The sequence below is a fragment of the Misgurnus anguillicaudatus genome, chromosome 8, assembly GCF_027580225.2.
Source record: "Misgurnus anguillicaudatus chromosome 8, ASM2758022v2, whole genome shotgun sequence".
Taxonomy (NCBI): domain Eukaryota; kingdom Metazoa; phylum Chordata; class Actinopteri; order Cypriniformes; family Cobitidae; genus Misgurnus; species Misgurnus anguillicaudatus.
In genome coordinates this window covers 30945403-30967639 of record NC_073344.2, presented here as the reverse complement: position 1 = coordinate 30967639, position 22237 = coordinate 30945403, and the positions used below count along the sequence as shown (strand labels likewise).

The 22237-nt window shown below is 37.8% G+C and overlaps 1 protein-coding gene across 1 annotated transcript in view; it reads right to left on the bottom strand.

Annotated features, from left to right (window-relative positions):
• Positions 1–1195: 1195 nt before the first annotated feature.
• LOC129450441 (protocadherin-9) overlaps positions 1196–22237 on the bottom strand; it is a 348752-nt gene continuing 327710 nt past the window's right edge. The window contains exon 5 of the mRNA XM_073870700.1: positions 1196–1842. Coding sequence (XP_073726801.1) covers positions 1478–1842 — 365 coding nt within the window. The 3' untranslated portion in view covers positions 1196–1477. The remainder of the gene's footprint in view (positions 1843–22237) is intronic.

Genomic DNA, 22237 nt, shown 5'->3' with positions numbered 1-22237 from the left:
CCATTTTTGTACTTTAAATATCGTGAGAAAACAAAGGTGCTATACAAAATGAATGGCCTTTACGTTACAAATCAACAGTTGAAAACTAAAAGAAAGTAAGTGAAAGTAACTCTTTGTAAAGCTATTTTGTCTCATGCGGTTTTGTTGTTTGTACTGGCGGCCATGCCACTGTAACAAGAAGGGTTTCAAAACGGCCCAAACATTTAAAGAAACAAAACCAAACACAAACCTCAGTCCTTAAATTATGCACATGCTCTTTGATCAAGTTCTGCGCTTTTCTTTTTTTTTAATTCCCCTCCAAGTTCAGACAGTTTATTATTATAACCTCTAGATCGGTACAATACATAGTATACTGTATGTCATGAAGGCACAGACATGAAACTACACTCACTTCTTTTGCATGTTCTTGGGCAATACATGATAAAAAGAAAACAGTTTTAAAGTTGGCAAATACTACTTTCAATTAAAGCACAGATTTTACATTAAAAGACATATTTAAATTAGATGTTGAGAATTTACAAATATATTGCTGTTGAATTGTTTACATTTTTTTTTTTTTTTTTTTGGAGGAAAGGACATCAAGCTTTGTGTTGCACGTACCTGCAAGTAGAAACTGAGCATTTACATCAATAATACAAAATAGTTTTGAAAAAATAAGTTTGCCAGGTTCATCGACTTAGTAAATGCAAAAAACTGGGTAATTGTGCAATGACGTGACTCTTTGACGTTATCGTCCGCAATTCGTTCGTTATTTCTCCGTCAGAGGGGGCGTGGCTGCATGTTTGCGCAATTGAGTGTGCGTCCGACTCTCGTGCGTTTTTCGGATCCAGACGCAGTCCTTCGTTCCAGCAGACGAATGATTGAAATGACAAAAGCTTGATACAAACAATGTCTCCGGTACGATGAATGGTAAAAGACAACTGTCGTGATCATTGATCGAATCCGTGTGATTATTACACGATAAGTACATAAAATCGGTTAGTATTAAGTTCTATTTACAAACACTTCAACGATGACAGACTAAACAATTTTCCACTAACAAGAGTTATTAGCACAATGCTTTCTCAAGTGTAAATTCCATTTTTCTTGGATGGTGTAGATTAATATACTGTAGTCCCAAAAACAATCACGTCACAATATTTGTATATATTGGTCAGCCGTTAATATTGTTTTATTTTTATAACTGTTCATCTCAAACTCTTTTTTTGCAGTCTCTGTCCAATACAAAGTATACAGTGTTTCCTTTGAACGTACGTATATTTTTAGCAGTTGTAGCCGACCTCTGCAGAAGGCCCGTCGGCAAGCTGGGTTCGCATTGTGTACAGTCCTGCATAAGCAATAATGTCTACGATCTACACGAAACTATCACACCGCATTAGCCTCGATCTAAGAAAAGGAGATCAAAACAAGAAGAGGAAGAAAAGAAACCGAATGGACTAAAGCTCTCGAAAGTTGATCAGATACCCAAACAAAGCTTTTAAAGCTGCTGTTCTTTTGGACTGTCGGGGCCTGAGGCGGCCTGGTAAGATTTCAGGCTGGCTAATGGGATGTCGGCCATGCCGCTGCCAAAATGTCCATCCGAGCTCCCGAAGGTCTTCCTGTCCCCGAACTGATCTTGGCTTCCCCGATCGCTTTTCCAGCTTCGGGTGAGGGTGTGGCCGTTGAGCAATCTCTCTTTAGCCCATTCTTTTTGGTTGCCGAAAGAGGAAACGGGCGACTTGGGCGAAGGGTACGTGGTCAGGCTCGGTGGCATCCAGCAGTTGTCGGAGTGACCCAGCACCAGGCACTCTTGGGTGCACATCTCTGTGGCCTCCACTAACCCTCTTGGTCCTAGGGGTCCATCTGTGGATGCAAAGAGAACAGAATTAATGGGTTAATGAGATGCAAAGGTCACATTTTGTGTATGGAAACACTTGACAATCATGCACTTTTACTTTAATCTGAGTAACTTTACAATAATGTGCTCTAAACACTGAATATTGCAACAATAAAATAATGTATTAAAAGTTGGTGAATTCTGCAACTGCAAAGTTGAGCAGCACTGAACTGTATGCAAATGCATGGAGATGCAATGCGTTAGACTTCGAGCCATTTAATCTCTGTCAGTGTGAGAGCTCGAATGGCATTATACTTATTGAGAAAACTATCTATGCTAAATACATTTGACTTTGAATAAAGCAGAATACAACACTTCCATTCCACCCACGTCAGGACACAAAGTCCACTGTGGGAATCGGCGTTGTATCATCAACCCAACAGCACTGTCAAATATAATCGAGAAGATAATGAAGACAATCCTCCAGGAGCCATTTAGTATTTATACCATGCTGCTCTGTGTATTATTACATTTTTCTTGGACAAAAAAAAGATGCGATTGTGATATTATAACTATTCTAGTAAAAAGCACTTCCAAGATTCATAGTCATGTAAGGTCATAGGTTATTAACGGCAAGTCCTCGCAAATCAACGACTCGTGACAACAAATAAACACAATGAATGTTTAGAAAAACATTGATATTTCCATATGCGGGTTCATTGTAACAGACAGAGGGTTTGATGGGTGTAGACGAAAACATGGATCATCTCTGTACTTTGATGAATTTTAAAGTGTTTGTCCTTGGTTTTATATCATATGACTAGACTGTGTCTTGGTCTGTCATCACAGATGACTGTCTGCACTGTTCCCAGTCCAGCTTTATAAAAGCTTCGCTCTTCCACCAGCTGTTGAGTGATAAAAACTGGGTCTAAAGTTGATTTGAAGGGAGCTGGAATTGCTAAATATAAAGTGGAGTGAGATTAACTCGACCACCTCGTCTCTGAACTGATACAGACAGCGGTGTTTAGCGACAGGTTGAAAATATCCCATCACATCTGTCACCAAAACGATCAAATCACTAGGCTTGCAAACATAAACCCACATTAAAATGTGATATTATGACCTGCGCAAGATATAATACGGTAACATAATAGTGTCCGTTTTTATTTTAACACTGTGAATCTCGGACACACTGCATCTATTATTCATCTGTTTGGTGTAATGCAATACTGTTCGTATCACGGGCGTTTCAATTCCAATTAAGCGTCTAATTTTCACCTTAACGACTAAGATGTCGAACGATTCCTGCAATGAGCTTTGAAAGACGCACCGTGGAAGGAGACCAGAAATCGCTTATTTCTATTTTTTTGCAGGGAACCGTATGAACTGCTGATATGAAAGACACCCACATGCTGTAGCCGGACAGAGCCGATGAATAAACAAATCTGGCGTTTGATGAGGGAACAAAAGCCAAAGCGCCATGTCTTTGCATAATTGGTCTGATAAGCCATAAGCAGACGGCCAGATCTACCGCGGGAAATGGAAGAATCGCTACGGAAAGTGATATTTAGGGCATCACTTTAAAATAAATTGTGACTAAAACATATGAGAAATATTAGCTAAGATCAATGTCATCAAAAAACACAGTAAAATCCAATAGAATAAAATCACTCTGCTACTGTTTAGGTTGGCTAACGTTATGCGTGATTCACACTTTAACATAAAGATGCAAAAACATTTTTTAAATCAATATTTTTGGTCCCCAAAGAACCTTTTAGTTAAAGATTCTAAACTTTTCCCTGCCAGTGTTTAAAAAAAATTGCCAGCCAGCGCCAGCATTTTTTCACAAAAGTTTAATGCCTTCCAGATGTTCTTCTTTAAATATATAAACATGCAATATATTAAATGAAAGAACAGACGCTCTGCTTTCAAACAAACAAACAAACAAACATCTCATCCTACCGTCATTTGTTTTCTTTTTATCACCTCTCAAATATGAGTAGGTTTCTTCAAAAAAAATAAAATAAAATTGAGCTGAGATCATTCAATTTTTGTGAAAGATTTCTGATAGAGATCAGATTCAGAGGGATGATCAAAAAATACACGAAGTTTGAACTGTTTGCCCTAAGGGAATACTTCAAGGTTTTATAAGTTGTGTAAGATCGCCACCTGGTGGATAATAGCGGAAACACGGATTTCCGTAAAAACTCATCATTGGCAGGGAAGCGTCTTTTTCTTAATTGACGAGTTGGCGGGGAATAAGTTAAAAGAATAATTTCTTACAGTACCTTTTCATAATCTTTAAAACGTTTACCACAACAATGAACCCTTAGCCCCCATGTTCACCGGAGCATTTTCCTGGCGTTTCCATACCCAACGCTGAGTGCCGAGAACTGAAAAATGCTCCACTTTGGGTGAAATGTTGAGCTCGTCAATGTTACTTTTGTCTTCCAATCACACTGGAAACATGGCGGGGGACAAATACCACACCAACCAACCGGCACATAGTACAACGTTGGCAGGCCATAGATATATATAAATATAGATATGTCATTAGCGTCTGTGTCTACCAGTGATGCGCGGGTTGATCCGAAATGAGTGGGTGCCTGCGGTCACCCGCGGTTACCCACAGTTACGAGTCATCCAAAAATATTTTTAATGATATTCTGGTCGCGGTCGGGTTGTTTGAAATAAGATGCCAATTAACTATTTTAAACAATGACTACTTTTAAAAAATGCGGGCAAGGGAGCAGGGCCGGGTTTCCCGATAACGATTGAACTTAGCACTTAAGAGCGCTTTCTATGAACTACTTAGCGAACATTCGTTGTTCATTTACGTGCGTTCCCAAAGATGCACGTGAAATGATCGCTCGCAGCTGGGTTTTAAGTGCTACTTACGAGTCGCTATCTGTTTGTCAAGTGCTGAAATGTCACCTATGGAATGACTCGAATTTTTAGCAGAAGCTTGTTTAGGCTAATGATCTTTAGCCGATGTGCACTAATATTTTTTATAATATTTTTTATTATTGTTCAATTACTTTTTAAATGTTTTAAAATTGTTCATAATGAAATATTCTTTTCCGTATTTAGTTAGGACTTGTCCCACTGCAAAATGCTTTCTGCATTTTATATTATAGTTTAGATTAATATTATTATTTGTTGTTTAATATCTATGTTTATTTATTATTATGGAGTATTGCATTGTACCGTAAATATTTATTTGGTTTCTTTAATCAAATGCCAACCTTTAAAAAAATGTTTTTTACTGTAGCCAGATGAATTATAGCAGAAATTGGTAGGAACAATTATTATTTTGCTAGCACCAACTTTTACCAAAATTGTACCAAATATGTTTTCCTTCTTTATTAATTTAAATTTCTCATTTTAATTTTAAATATATTATATTAAAGTAATTTAAACAAATAAACAAAGAAGAACCCAATAAATAAATATACATTAAAAACATTACATTATCGTCATTGCAGGAGTGCAATTTGCTGGTTGTCCTGCAGGTGACCTTGTAACTCTGTTGTCTTACGATGCACTTTCAAGTGCTACTTAAGTTACGAAGCTTTTGGGAAACGGCCCGTAATTTTAAGATGATTCGTACGATCGTTTTTACGATCTACTTAGCCTTACGATGCTTTTGGGAAACCCGGCCCAGGTTGGGTACAATATATTTTTTTTTTTTTGTGGTCCGAGATGCGGGCAGGTTAGTTGAAAATGTCGGTCGGGTGCGGGTTGTTTATACATTGACCCGCGCATCACTGGTGTGTGGTGTCTACCCAAAACAACACTTTTTTACAAACAAATGCTTTTGTATTCTGAAGAACAAAGCAAGACATTTGGGGTTTTGTTTTTAGATTAATTGTTCCTTTAAAAGGCACATTTTACAAAACTTATGTATGTGAAGTTCTAGCTCAAAATATTATATACATAATTTATTATAGCATCTTAAAATTAACATATTGTAGGTATAAGCAAAAATGTGCTGTTTTTAAATGCAAATGAGTTGATCTTTGCACTAAATGGCAGTGTCATGGTTGGATAGTGCTGATTATGGGGCGGTATTATCCCCTTCTGACATCACAGGGGGAGCCAAATTTCAATGAGTTATTTTTTACATGCTTGCAGAGAATGGTTTACCAAAACTTAGTTACTGTGTTGATCTTTTTCACATTTTCTTGGTTGGTAGAAGCACTGGGGACCCAATTATAGCACTTAAACATGGAAAAAGTCAGATTTTCGCGATATATCCCCTTTAACATAATATATGCTCTGATTTACTTCACAAAACAAATATGAAACAGTGTTGGTAAAATATTTTACACTTTCTTTTAATATACCATATATTACAAATTTACTTTTTGAAATATTAAAACACAAGGCCTATAACAGCTTAATATCCAGAACAACAAGTAAGCTGCTTGTAGGTTTATTTTGCTAAACATTGTGGCACTATGGCAACAATTTCGTTTCAATTCAGTAATGGCTTGCAGTTTACTGAGTCATGTCATCCAGACCGATTCAGTGACTCTGTTTGACTGATTCTTCAAAAACAAACGGCTTGTGGGATGTATTTGTCCACGAATCAGAGTGCGACTCCAAACTAATCTATTCCTAACATGGCGGCTCCATTTGTCTCTTGTCATCAGACTAATAACATGGGCCATTTGGTGCTTCAGTGTCCCATAAGCCTGAGTTACATTGGCCTTCATCCCTCATCGAGACTAAAGTTCCATCAGAGCTCCTAAACAAGAGGTCGTAATCGATATTTCCATCACTTCCGTGTGTTTGTGCACATGTGCATGTAATATAAATAACACCGGATGTCAGATTTACATTCGTAATGTGAGAGAGAAATGTGAAATAAAGCATCAGCAACCGGCAAACAATAACAAATCTCTTCTACCTGCTGATATTTTTGAGAATTCTGTCACATTTTTCATGAGATGCTTTTTATGCCCGTGCCATTTATAGAAGCCAGCCCTCTTTTAACATGAATTTTAATATTTATCCCCAGAGGCCGTTCTGTCACTCCGGTGTGTTATCATGGGAAAATAAACTGACTGAATTAAAGAGCAGACGACACGCGCGTCTTTTCCCCTGCACTTAGGCGTATGCATTTATTTCACCGTGATCATGATACTGAAAAGCAGTTTGATGTTTTGGTGGGGTTGTCGCTGTAATTTTCAGGCTCCCGCAGGCGTTCGTCGTTTTTAATCTTCCTGATGGAGTCAAAAAGCGTGAGTTGCTCCGTCTCACGGTCTTTTAATAAGAACACATTACCACCATTTCAGAAACCTTGAGGTACAGCACTGTTACCATGTGTTTCACTACACTATACTGTCAGAATAAAATGGTCCAAAGCTGTCACTGGGCCCTAATTTGTACCTTTTTTGGTACAGATACACTGTATGTATGCATTTGGTATCAATATGCACCTTTGATGTACTAATATGCTCTCTTTGGTACCAACATGTACCTCTGAGGTACTCAGGGCTCCAGACTGCCACCAAATGGTGGCATTTTGTCACCAAAATTTGAGAGCGTGCACATCCAGTCGCACATGTGTGACCAGTAAATTTGACCTTTTTTTTGTAATGCGACACTAAATTTGAAACAGCACATTGTACTTTCTGCATCTATCATTAAAGTATTTATTAGTAATGCAGTGGAAATTAGTAGAAATGTGAATATTTGGTTAGTATGTTTATTTACAGTGTGTGCCCCTAAATTTTCTGGTTGCGCCCCTAAAATTTTCAGTTGGGGGCCACTGTGCTACTAGTGAAAAAAGTAAGTCTGGAGCCTTGGGTACTAATAGAAACTCTTCAGGTGCAAAGGTGTACTTTTTGGGAGCATTGGACGGTCAACACTCCAGTCTTGCACAACCAGAAAAAGTTTTGGTTTTGTTCCATGACATTTAAGGATATTTATCTCATAAAAGACATACAGTGGTGTGAAAAAGTCTTGGCCCCCCTTCAGATATCTTATGTTTTTGCATATTTGTCACACTTTAATGTTTTAGATCACCAAACAAATTTAAATATTAGTCAAAGACAACACAAGTGAACACAACATGCAACATAACTTAACTGTGGTTTATCACACCTGAGTTCAGTTTCTCTAGCCACACCTAGACCTGATTAATGTCACAACTGTTGGAAATCATGAAACCACTTAAATATGGCTGTTTCTCAATATGTGTTCTTCAGTGATCTTGCAACCTTGTGTCTTCGCTCTACGTCATGATTAACCATCGTTTACACGTACATGGTTATTTTGAAAAACTGATACATTTACCTTAGTTTGTGTCTTTCATTTACACACAAATGGAGAATTTGGCTCTGAAACTGATTCTTTCTGAAAACTCCAGCCAGAGTGGAGATTTTAAAAATCTTTGTTTGCACGTTTGTATGTAAACTGAGACAAATGGGTGTTTAGGCGGCCAACGTCACAGTATGCGCCAGAGCTCGTACCTATGTCAAAAGTGCAACCTTGTTCAAAAGAGGAAGTTAAATGTTGCTGTTGTTACTATTTTCGGGATTCTGATTGGCGTGGGCTTAAGCTTCTCGTTACACCGCCACCTACAGGTTTGGCATGCTCTTGGCATATATACATGGGTACGTGTAAATTAACACTTTTCTGAAAACTGGCATGTGTGCACGATGTTATTTTTGAAATCGGAGAAGTAAAAATGTTCGTTCATGAAAATAGCCGCCCACATGTACCCTGCTGAAAAAAACCAGCATCAAACCAGCATGGGAATTATGCTGGTCTATGCTGGTTTAGCTGGTGGTCACAGCATACCAGCACCAAAACACAACATATGCTGGTATGACCAGGGGCCTATACCATGAAGCCGGTTTAAGTGGATAGCCAGGTAAGTTTAAAATTAGTTTGCGCCAACCCTGGGTTTTAGGTACCATGAAAGTAGAGCGGCTTTAATCGGTGTTGGTCGCCATGGTATCTTATGCTGCATGGCTAACCTGCCCCGGGGCAGGTTATGTTCTGGATTCGAGATCTGAGACTGCAGTTTGACCAATCAGCTGCGAGCAAAGAAATGTATAGCTGACGTAACTACAGCGTCTCCGCGCAAATTTTATTTCTTTGTATTTTTTTTATTGAACTTTTATATTCAAATATAAACATTAAGGCATATTTAACAATCACTATTTTCCGTGTTGATACTGCATTTAAAGAAAAAAAGAGGAAAAAAACTAAGAAAAAAAGGAGGGCTTAAACATCCAAAGCAGAAATAAGTCTCAGAGGTCTCCACGCAAATTGTTAGAAGAGCACTTCGTAGAGAGAGTTTTTAGTTTTCCCTTGCCCAGTTATTTGTATGAATTATCTAGATTTTTCTTTTATAAAATTCCCTGTAAGATTATTAACAAATTTAACAGTGTACATTAACTTAATAAAAGCATATTTCACTTTGGGTAGCCTACCTAAATATATTATACAATGAAGTATGTTAATGTACATGTTATATATATTAAAAAGAGCAGAGGCAGTATTATTTCGCTCTTGAAATACATTTTTATAATCTTCATACTTTTGTATAATTAGCTTATGCTCCTCCACTAAAAAAATACACTGCTTGTATGTGCTCTCTCCGTTTTCTATTCCGATTGGTTGTTTGTGCCGACATCACTCTTTTATGTGCAAGCGCGGGTGGAGTAATCATAGCCTAAAGATCAAAGCCTGAGTTGACAGAGAAAGTTGATAAGCCGCTTCATGGGACTAATAAAGCCGGATTGCATCGGTTTGGTTTTGTCAACTCAAAACCAATCCTGTAACTCCGGGTTTGTTCAGCTACCTTCATGGTATAGGCCCCTGCATGGGATGCTGGTGCTAATGCTGGTTTAGCTGGTGCTAATGCTGGTGCTGATGCTGGTTTGATGCTGGTTTAGCTGGTGTTCACTATCAAACCAGCACCAAAACACAACATATGCTGGTCTTGCTGGTATGCTGTTTTTTTCAGCAGGGTAAACGTAGCATTAGTCTGGAAAAGGTTATAAAGCCGTTCCTAAAGCTTTGGGACTTCAGCAAACCACAGTAAGAGTCATTATCCACAAGTGACGAAAACATAGGAACAGTGATGAACCTTCCCAAGAGTTACAAAATTACTCCAAGAGCGCACCGACGACTCATCCAAGAGGTCACAAAGAACTCTACAACAACATACAATAAACTACAGGCCTCACTTGCCTCGGTTAATGTTCATGACTCCACCATAAGAAAGAGACTGGGCAAAATTGACATGCATGGCAGAGTTCCAAGATGATAAACACGAGCAAAAAAAACATAAAGGCTCGTCCCAATTTTGCTAGAAAGCATATTGATGATCCCCAAGACTTTTGGGGAAATACTTTGTGGACTGACTAGACAAAAGGTAAACTTTTTGGAAAGGGGGGTGTCCTATTACTTCTGGTGTAAAAGTAAAACTGCATTTCAGAAAAAAAGCACAGCATACCAACAGTAAAATTTGGTGGTGGTAGTGTGATGGTCAAAATATTAAGAAAATCGCTTTTAAAGTTGTTCAAATGAAGTCCTTAGCAACACATATTACTAATAATAAATAAAGTTTTTATATATTTATTGTAGGACACTTACAAAATATCTTCACTTAATATCCTAATGATGTTTTGCATATTGACCCATACAATGTATTGTTGGCTATTGCTACAATTATACATGTGTGACTTATGACACACATACGAATTACAAATTCATAAAATCATTACCTCGTAAACCAGCCTTCTAACTAGATGCAAAGCATCCCAATTCAATTACATAGACAAAACTTCACACAGATACAGTAGCACTCCTCATGAGACACTTGACAATTTATACCAGTGTATTTAGATATGTGATGCCGTCTAGGTAGGCAACTCACTAGGGTTTAGAGCAAAGCCTCATGTTAACATTTCCCCTGCCACACATTTACTCACCAACTCCTTTTGTGTGGCTGCTGAGCACATGCTAAGCCTGTCCCTATCACTCTTCTAATGGTCTCTGAAGAAGCACAGGAGCATGACATTATGGGACTGACATGAGAAATCATGAAGGATGAATTAGAGACTGAATCACAGTGACAGGAAAATGAGTACCACAAACGAGAGAGAGAGAGGGAGAGAGACTATTAACTGCTTACTATTAACTTTATATATTTCACTTTAAATTTTGCACTATATATTTTTTTGCACTCTTTGACTAAATTGTGTTTTTCCTCTCAAATGGTACAGATCGGACATGAAGGCAGGAAAAAAGGGCTTAAGAGGGTCGCACACCGGACGTGCAGCTCAGTGCCGTGCCGTGTCGATATCGTAAACGTGGAGGTATCATAAACCGGAAGTGCACATTAAATAGCGCGAGCTTCGTCAGATAGCGTCTACTTTAAAATACAAAATATACATTAGCAGCCAATGTTAACCGTTAATGATTTGGGACAAATATGATGTTATTTAATGTTAAACTATGTGAGTGGCGCTTTGTGGCGCGACAGGGATTTGAGCAACTTCCTGAGTTGTAGAAAGTTGGCGCGGACAGGCGCCACCTGTCCGCAGCGGTGTGCGTATACTCATAGAAAGAATTTTTTTTTTAGAATTGTGTGTAGGGTGGCCATTCGTGCCAGTTCCGCCGGACACGTCCCGAACATGTTTTCGGTTCGTTCTCTGGAAGTTGCGTTGGTCGACCGCATACGTCATCAAGGTTTAATATTTCGGGTTTCATTTCAGAAAAGCAACCGTTACAATTTTTAAGGTAAAAATGAAACTACAATTATGGTATGTCTTAAAAGAAATAAATCTTAATTTTCTAATGTATTTTAACTGAAATGTGAGAACCTCGATGACGTATGCGGTCGAGCAACGCGACCTCCAGAGAACGAACACGAAAACATGTTCGGTACGTGTCCGGCGGAACTGGCACGAATGGCCACCCTAATTGTGTGGCACCATTCTGATAGTCTCTCATTGGTTTCAGGCCTGTAAGATTAAAAATATAGAAATGTATTACTATTATTTATTATGCTTTTCTTCTTTACCTGAGCTCAGGCCATTAGGCCAAGATTCCAGTTCTCAATGGTGTCTCTCTTTCTTCTACACTTTCTTTCTTTTTCTGTTCTCTATACTATCAAGTAATATCTCACATACATTGGAAACAGTTAATTGTTTGTATTATTTACCATGTCATGCATTTATAGTGTAACCATTTCAATTGTAACTTTAAGTCAGTACTGTTATTAAACCTTTTCATTTATAAATCTGTTGTTTAGTTTTGATTTAGTGTTAATACTTAACTGCTACATATTGCAATACAACATATTTACATTCTAGCAATGCTGTCCCACATATTTTGCTATTACAACTGCACTTATTTCCGTCGTTGGTATAAGTCGCAGAAGGGTGATAATTGATATAAAATACACAGTTTTACACCATCTTGCTGTTAACATTTCTCAGTCATTTCAGTGTTCCTACAGACTGAGCCACTGTAGTGAATCCACCCTTACAGGCCTCATTCATATGTGGAAATAAATCTGATATGAATCGTATACATGCATTCACGTCCACAACGTAAGCCGACAAACGGAATATTCCAGGGTTTCCCGCAGCACTTTGCAGTTCGGGCGGCCCGCCTAAGCTGGGAAACCCTACCTCCTTAACTAGGTCATCCAAAAAAATAATAATAATTTGCTGCACAAAAGGCCGTCAAGTGCATCTCGGAGAATAGCACAGACGCACTTCACACTGGGAGCGTGCACGCGTGCCACACGGCCAAATGAGAGAAAGACGTGGTCCGTCACTGTCTGGAGGATAACTAGTAGCCATTTGATAAAACATCTCGGAGAATAGCGTCCACGCATTTATTTGTTTTTAAATAAAAATGGTTAAAAAAAATTAGACCATAAATAATGCCTGCCAAATAGTTCAATGCCAAGCAATATATTTTCTTTAACAGAATTTTCTTTTCAAGGACTACAAAAAACAGCCGGTTTGGACTACAGCCCTCTACTTCCCGGATGTATGACGTCAATATAAGAGTTTTGACTAAACTCCGCCCACAGGAATACGTCAGTCGCCAGGTAAGCTCAAACGGCTCTGGCTAAGTTGATTTCAAATCACACCACACTAAACCAGCTACACAACCAGAACTAGTTGCATATTTCTGAAGGAGGGACTTGATAGAACAAGGAAGACATCAGCCCGTTTTCAGGACAGTGAAAACAGCGTAAATTGTGAAAATACTGTATATAAAGAAACATGAATACGTTATATTGCGCACCATAAACACAATCAAAGCATTGAAAACACAGGGAAAACGTTTGCTTTAATGTTGAAGAGAGAGTGTGTCTGAACCTGCATCACATTTTCTCCTGCCAAAATGCATTATGTGTGTGAAAGGTTACAAACTGGAGTAACTTTATGGTAAATTAGAAAGGATTACTCGATTTTTGGCAGACGACCCTGGTGGACAACAATAAAAGGTAAAAGAGGGAATAACGGAAACAATTTCACACTCAAACTCTACAGAGGAAATTAATTTCCTTTATTTAAGAGCACTTCTTTTTTAAGTGCTTTCAGTTGAAAAGACGGCACTGTACACCTGAGTTTTTTCTGCACATAAAAACTGCTGTGTTCAGTAATTATAAATAAATAAATAAATAATATTCAATAAACAATTATACTATTGAATTATTTTAATATATAGTAAAAAAAAACTATTTTTAATAACTAAGTAAAGAATAATGGATGGTGGGATGTAGGCTATATGACTTGGGTGCCATCTTTAACATCTGGACTTCAGATATAGCACAAGAAAGTCTGTAATATCGTCCGCCAAGTGAAAATCATAAGTGTGATCACACCTTTTCTCAGCAACCAGCCCAATTTGAGGCCAAAAATAGCATTGGGGATTGTGTGAATCCCTAACTCGGAGTAATATTAATAGTAACAAATGGCCAAATTAAAAATACCAGAAGTGATGGTTCGGCTTGGGAAATGTTAGGTCATGATGGTAATATAAGTTCTCCAGCAGGCCTTCGATCAATGCATTTCAAACCTATTTTCCAGCTTCCTAATGATATCATTTCAATGGCAGAGTGAGATTGATCGTGCCGATTGACCCTCCGCTCCAGCCATGTTAACTAAATTACTCTTGCACTGTTCTCTTCCCATTTCGTCCCTTCATTTGTGATTTTCCATTCCGTTGACAGGGTTGCAACTTCCATTAACATGCAAATTGGCGCCTCGCAGGACCCCGTCTTAAACAGACGTTCCTATTGGCACCAATATCTATTGTACATCAACCTCTGATGGGAACCTGCTGTCTCGTGCTGAGACCGGACAAAAAACTAACTCACGACAGTCCATCTGAGATAAGGCCAGTGGGGATTCATTCGGAATAATGATTCACTTGTCTTGACTAAATTGGTTAAAGATATTAAACTCAAATACGATTCAGTTTTTATCCAATGATTCACAATGGTTGCTACAGTATACTAAGAAAAAATATAAAAATTTTAACAACATGGCCTGTGAAAGGACTTCTCTTCTCTGCTGATATACTGTAACCAAGGCCATGTGGGTAGGGGAAAAATATTAACAAAATCATATTTTGCTGGCTAAAATTAAGTTTCGCCTTTCTTACCTATAGCTGAATGTTCTGTCAAGGTCTAACTAGACTTTGCACTTCTTTGTTGTTCATTTGTACTGTATGTGTGTGAGAATACTGCAGAAAACACATACACACAAAGAATCAAAACTGGATTTATAATACTCAATGTAAAAAAAGGGACATTCTGCTTTATTTGAAAATATTCTCATTTTCCAGCTCCCCAAGAGTGATTTGATTTTTACCGTTTTGGATTCCATTAAGCCGATCTCCGGGTCTGGCGCTACCACTTTTAGCATAGCTTAGCATAATCCATTGAATCTGATTAGACCATTAGCATCACGCTAAAAATAACCAAAGAGTTTGGATATTTTTCCTATTTAAAACTTGACTCTTCTGTAGTTACATTGTGTACTAAGACTGACGGAAAATTAAAAGTTGTGATTTTCTAGGCAGATATTATTAGAAACTATACTCTCATTCTGGCGTAATAATCAAGGACTTTGCTGCCTTAACATGGCGCAATGATATTATGCAGCAGCCGAAAATAGTCCCCTTGGTTACTTTCAATAGCAGATGACTATGTTCAGGCGCTTCGTAATATCACTACGCCTGCTGCAGCCATGTTATGGCAGCAAAGTCCTTGAAAAGCAAATCGTTCGAAAATGTACACATCCATGTGAATTAGACACCAATTTAATAAAACAGTATTAGTTGGTCAATGGCAATGGCAGTCGTTTTCAGTTGCCTCAAAATAGCGACGTGCCAACAATGCACCTTGTTTTTAGACCAGGGGTGCGTTTCCTGAAAGCAACTATGGTCGAAAGTTATGTCGTTACCAATAGAGTTCAATGGTAACAACAACCATAGTTAGCTAACGATGCTTTTGGGAAAGCACTCTAGGTGTGTATCGTGAAGCTATTGTAGTTTACCCTCTCAGCTCGGGTGCTCCATGGGCGAACAGATGGGCACAAGCGCATTTGCTATTAAAACAAAGTGACGCTGGACGTGAAAAAATAGCATTTGGCTGAAACTAGCAAGAAACATTTGCATTGTGGCTGCCGTATTGCGCCGGGTGTAGGATTCTGTTCATCCGGTCCTTGATTTGTTCTCTTCTTATCATCTCTACAATATGGGTAGGTTTCTTTAAAAAAACACCATATTTTGAGAATTCAATTTTTGTAAAGGACTTTTGATAAAGATCAGATGCAGAGCAATCCTCAAAACTTAGACGGACATACAGCTGTTTGCCCTAGGGCAGTGTTCTTCACTCCCAATCCTGGAGAGCCGGTGTCCTGCAGAGTTTAGCTCCAACCTTAATCAAACACACCTACCTGTGATCTTCTAGTGATCATGAAGACATTGATTAGCTTGCTCAGGTGTGTTTGATTAAGGTTGGAGCTAAACTCTGCATGACACCGGCTCTCCAGGGCTGGAAGTGAAGAACACTGCCCTAGGGCGATACTTCCGGGTTTTATAAGTTGCGGAAGTGACACCTGGTGGATAATAGTGGTATTGCAGATTGAGATAACTCGCCAATGGCGGGGAAAGAGTTAATAATCTATATTTAAATATATTAAATATATGTTATGATTTAGTAATTGTCGAAAGTGGAATTTCTAGGGAATGATATCAAATCCAACCTGAAAACATTACTATTTTACAAGCCAGCGATTTCATTCAAAATATAATCGTACAAAAATATAAAATTATTAGAAAAATGCAAGCATGATGGTCCACCCACCTCAAACATAACTGTAACTGAGGTAAAGCAGATTGTTCGAAAGCGTACACATCCATGTGAATTAGACACCGATTTTTTAATATGATAAAAGAGTTACGAATTCTCGTGAGATTGCAAGTGACGTCAAGTTTTGTTGTCCACATCAACTTTTGTGTGTGAGGCAATTTCAAGTTTAAAGCCCATTGAGGCTTTAGGAAATGTGTCACGTTATAAAATGAAAGATGTTTTCCGTAATTACGATTAAGACACAATTGCATTGTAAGTGATAAAGTCCAAAACCCAATTTTTTTTTTTACACCTAATGAATATGAATATGACAGCAACAAGGCATATCCACCCACTACTACAGAAAAAATTCCATGTTTTTACGGTGCCATTACTTTGACGTCAAGGTTATGGCATTCAAGGTGAATCCAATCAAAAGTAAAAGGACAGTGAACGCTTCAGCCTGCTTTGATTAAAAGGGGAACGCTGAAGCGGAGCTGTATCATTAGAGAACGTATTCGTTCTTCTGACCGCCCTTTTCTTCCCTCTAAACATCATGTTTACCAATAAGTGAAGTGACTGTCATGAATAACGACCGTTGTTAGATGCGGCATCCTGCTGTAAGTCGACTCTGTCGCCCTTGTGGAAAACAAAAGAGGCAAACAAAACGTGAAGCTATTGTAGTTTAGTTTTTTCCTATTTATGACTAATAAATGTGAATATGGTGCCTGGTCATATGATCATATCTGTTGAAATTTGCTGTGCTTCGATTCAGGAGCCATGGGAATATCATCCCACCTGTTTATCACAGAGTTTGACATCTCCGTATTTATAAAGATGTTCATTCAGTTGCACATGTCATGTAGTGAATAGAGGAGCCAGATAACAGCGGTTAACACGGTGGTTTCTTTTCATCAGAGTTGTTGTTGGTTAATTGAAAATCAGTTAACAGTAATTACATCACCCTTTAACCAAAAAGCGATAGCACAGAGGTGCCAGAGTAGTAAAATCGTGTCTGTATTACAATTTGGTGCATAGAATATCTATCACTAAATCAATCACTATTCTGTTTTTGCTATGTGGGTGATACAATGAATTAAAAAAATCCTATACAATCTATAAAAGAGTAATATACGGGTGATTCTCACGAAACCATTGAAACACCACGGCACTAATGATTTTAGCTTTAAAATGTGTGATATAGTAACATTAAAAAGCATCAGAATTAACACAATACTGTGTTCTACCTTGCACAATGTGTAATTTCAACATAAGATTTTATAATTGTACATTTTATCTAATTTTCTGCTGAAATTCTCATTACCGCACTGTGTCCGGCTGTGTTTGAACATGCGTTATGTTGTAATTTACTCAAATTAACACAAAAATATTAAGAAAAAAAATAAATGGATGTTTTGCTAGACTACTTTAGATGACAGAAAAAATATTTACTGAATATTCATGTATAATAATAATGAAGAAAAATTAGGAAAATGATGTGTCCATGCCTGATGTTCTCATCCTCCGCAACACTTTTTGAGAACAGTTTAAGCACACATACAGAATTTTAATAAAGTTTGATTTTGAGTGACCAAGCACATGGACCAGTTACTTCAAGATGGCTACCAGGTAAGATCATTTTTTTACAGTTAATTTGAAATATTGTCTTGTCAGAATGCTTACACGACATTTTGATTATCATTACCGCAACAGATGCTTATTAAATGTTAATTTAATTAATAGAAGCATAATCTCCAAATTATGTTCTTTCAGGTTTGTCATGTCATTATGAAAATATGTCAGTGTTGATGTTTTCTGAATGTTGCGGTAATGAGATTTTTTAGGACTAATTTTTTAAATTATGTTACAAAAAGTGTTAAATGATAAGTAAAAGTTTTTAAATTAATGTTCCCATTTACTCCAGACTTTGTTTTTCAATGTCTGGTGGGAAAAAAATTAAATTTAAGCAATTTTTACATTTTCATGCTTGACATTTTTAAAACCAAGTTTTCGTGAGAATCACCCACATACTGTGTGTACCAAAACATATCAACCTAGCAACCGCCAAGAAGACCCTAGCAACTACACAGTGCTACATATTAAAAACAGCATTACATTGTTTACAACTGTTGTTTACTGATGTATTTGTTGTCTTTCTTTTTATCCTTGATTGGCTCCGTCACAATTGTCATCCTCCATCGCCATGACACCCTGTCGTCTAGGTGCTCGGTTGCCGTGACGCCCTGCCCTAGTTTGGGTAGCTTTGGTGTGCTGCACGGCCTCTCGGCTTGACCTGGAGTCGTTCTGACGACTGCACCTGTCACACCAGCATCACCATGGCACCCGTCAACACGGCACATGTCACCTTGTGCGATAATCAAAGGCCGGACTACAGGATGCTGGAGAGAACTCAAAGTGTGTTTGTGTCTGGCTATACGTGTGTGTGTGTGTGTGTGTGTGTGTGTGCGCTTGTGTACAGCCAGCTTTATGGCAGGAAATTGTAATACAGACCCAATAAAATGTTTTCCTATCTGTAAAAAAAACGCCTCACTCTACATACGCGTGGGACACTGGTGTGACCGTTTTTTCATCAGTTATTCAAATACAAATGAAAAATGTCAACCACATAAAAACAAATTAAACTTACGCATTTGAAATCAAGGTCAATGTGATGTAATTAACACACAGGAAGGCATTGTGTCTAGATGACACTGTATTTTATCATATGCAGTGTAGTTACCCATTCCCTACAATTTACTAAATCATACTCCCAGCTTCTTAACTCTTTCGCCACCAGCATTTTTCTTTAAAGTTGCCAGCCAGCTGCAGCATTTTTTATGATTTTCACAAAAGTTTACACTGCAAAAAACAATTTCAAGAAAAAAAATTCTTAATATTTTTGTCTTGTTTTTAGTAAAAATATCTAAAAATTCTTAAATTAAGATGTTTTTTCTTGATGAGCGAAACAACCGAAGAAAATAAGTCTATTTTTTTGACCAAAAATATCAAATTTAAGTGATTTTGTGCATAAAGCAAGCAAACAAATCTGCCAATGGGGTAAGCAAATTTTTCTTTAATTTTTCTCGAATTTAGTGTTTAAGAAAAATGTTCAAGATCATAAAAGCCACTGGCTGGCAACTTACAAAAAAAAACGCTGGCAGGGAAAGAGTTAATCATTTGTAAATATAATGCCAGATATGTTATTAGAATACATATTTATATATATATGTTTTTTATATTTAAACACTAAATGCGTTGTCCCAGAATCCACCTATCTCTGTGTTATTATTGAATCCACACATTTTGTGTTACTTTTAACACAAGTTGTGTTTTATTTTAACACAAAATGACACATAATGTGTTAAAATCACACATAATTTCTTAAAAGCTTAAGACAAAAAGATGTGTAAAAAACTAGCACATCCTTTCTTAGACTGTATTAAAGGTGCAGTGTGTAAATTTTAGTGCCATCTAGTGGTGAGGTTGCAAATTGCAACCAACAACTCAGTTTGCAACTCACCCTTCGCTTTTGAAATGCATAGAGAAGCTACAGGACAAACCACAGGACAAACATATCACCGTTGAAGATAACTTAGTAAAATAGTTTGCCTGTTAAGAGCTTCGTAAAAAACATGGCGGCACAAAATGGCGACTACCATGTAAGGGGACCCTCTGTGTATGTAGATAAAACGTCTCATTCTAAGGTAATAAACACATAACGGTTCATTAGGAAGTGTCTTTATACACCCCTGATAATATAGTTTTGTATATTATTTTGCATTTCTGTCAAGAGATGCTTCTAAAAATTACACACTGCACCTGTCAAAATGATTTGCTGCAACCGGGTTACCATTTGGTATTAGTTGAATAACATACCTTGGTATGCTGCATCTGGCCAATCAGAATCAAACATTTAGGAGTGCCGTGTAATAAGTGACCTTTAACAAAGGTTCTGGTTTGTTTTAAACCCAATCGTGTCTTTTAATATTCAATATTTATTTTATTTGATGGTTACACCATTTGACATTTTTAAATATTAATAAAGTCGGTGTGCTGCCATTTCTTATTTGTCATATGCATCGCTCACTAGATTTCTAACCAGATTTCTCATTTTCATCTCACGGTGTATCCTAACCATTTGTCATTTCATTCATTCTCTGTTCCTCCATCTCTAAATGTTTATATAACGACCATCCAGAGAAAGTCAATTGGAGAAACTATACAGTCAATTAAATATCTAAAGGTGTGGAAAGGTTTATTGACTTCATCTTGTCTCCGAGTCTCTCATTGTCTTTTATGATAATTATGGAAATATCTGTGACATTGTTGAAGGAATCGCTGGTGTGTGAACTGATAGATCCCTTCTAGTAAATGAAGGATCATCGCAGCTCTTACTTCCAGATGAATTATTGCATGAATAACTAACGAAATTATTTAAAGCAAAATATGCATTTTATCCTGAAACCTTTTCTTTCCTAGCTTTTATTACCTTTCTGGTGTGTGAAAAGGGGAAATAAAATAACCAAGCACAATGAAAGGAAACAAATTGTACTGTATTTAAATGCCACTGAGGAATGGTTAATACTTATTGTATCACCCTTAAACACATGCTGGCATTGTAAGGCTTCTCGAGGTTTAAGGATTTTAAAAATTCGCCTGGTTACATTCAAAGCTTCGAGCTTTTAACACCCGTTAGCATACCCATCTCATATGAACCAATTATATTACCTATATGCCCATTTCTAGCCATTTTTAGCCAGTTGGATAATGGCATTCATTGACTGGATGACGCCTGTGCTATGACATCACAAGTAGCACATAGGGAAAAATAAAAAGTCAATTTACTGCTTTTAAGGGCCCTAATTTTGTCACAATACACTGTTTCTGAATCACAATGGAAAAATGTGCATCAAGTAAACATCTACCAGCAGGGAAGATCTGGCACAGCCAACTAGCCAAACCCTGTCAGCCTGTTTACCACAGAATCCCCATCATCATTAACCAATCACAAGCATAAACATCTTAGAGAGTACAGTATGCAAATTCTCAAGTCCCATTCAGTGCAATGATTCATGATTTAATGTTGGTGTTAGAAGAAATGCTTTAACAAGCAATTTACGTAATTTACTTGTATACTGTAAAAGAAGGAAACAGCAAAACTCAACACACACACACACGCGCACCCATAAGGCAACAGATGTGAAGTGTTGACAAAAGCTGATCATGGAGCGAGCTGACAACAGTCTCATACTTCAGCATCACACAGAGAAACATAACAACACACGAGTCATTATGTTTACTTTGAATCAGCAAAACTGAAACCTCAGACCTAAAGTGAGACAAATTCACACAGGTTCATAAGAGCAGGTCCACCTCCAGCTTTTGTTGGAAGACACAATCGTCGGTTCATTCAGGACAGAAGAAACCTCGAGTGCTCACGTACCCTTCGTCTCCGTCCGCCGTGCGGCCCATTAGCAGAGCACTGGCTAGCTGGCACACGCCCATCCAGCAAAACTAATGCTCACTGCCATCGTGCCAACATTACGTCAGGCACTATAAATGTGATTCTCAGGGTGACCCCGCGAGAAGAGTCCGGCTTTCAAGGCCATCGGAGACGTTGCTTTGATGCGATGAAACCTGATCTGAATGTGAAAAGGGGCTTATAAACAGTACATACGTCAACAGGACGATGTGTCCTTACTGTAGTTTGATGTACAGGAGAATTTACCGGTCAACTGGTCATTACTTAAGTGATACGACACTGTGCTAGATTGTGAATGTAGTCACGGCTGAAGGGCACTCTTAGGCATGATGTAAAGATATACAGATGATACGATTGCTGTGATTAACCAATCGGAATCAACTATTTGCTCTACTAGTAGTTTCCTACAACCTTCAAACTCTTAATGCATAACCAGAGACACATAGATGTATGGGTTGGCCAAAGGCATCGGTGACAGTTTTATGTGTCTGGAAAGTGTTTTGTGTGATGACGTGATGTAAGAGTCCTGCCAGAGCACCTGTTATTACAGTACTGAGCACAGCATCTCTATACTTCACTGTTTGCCAATAAA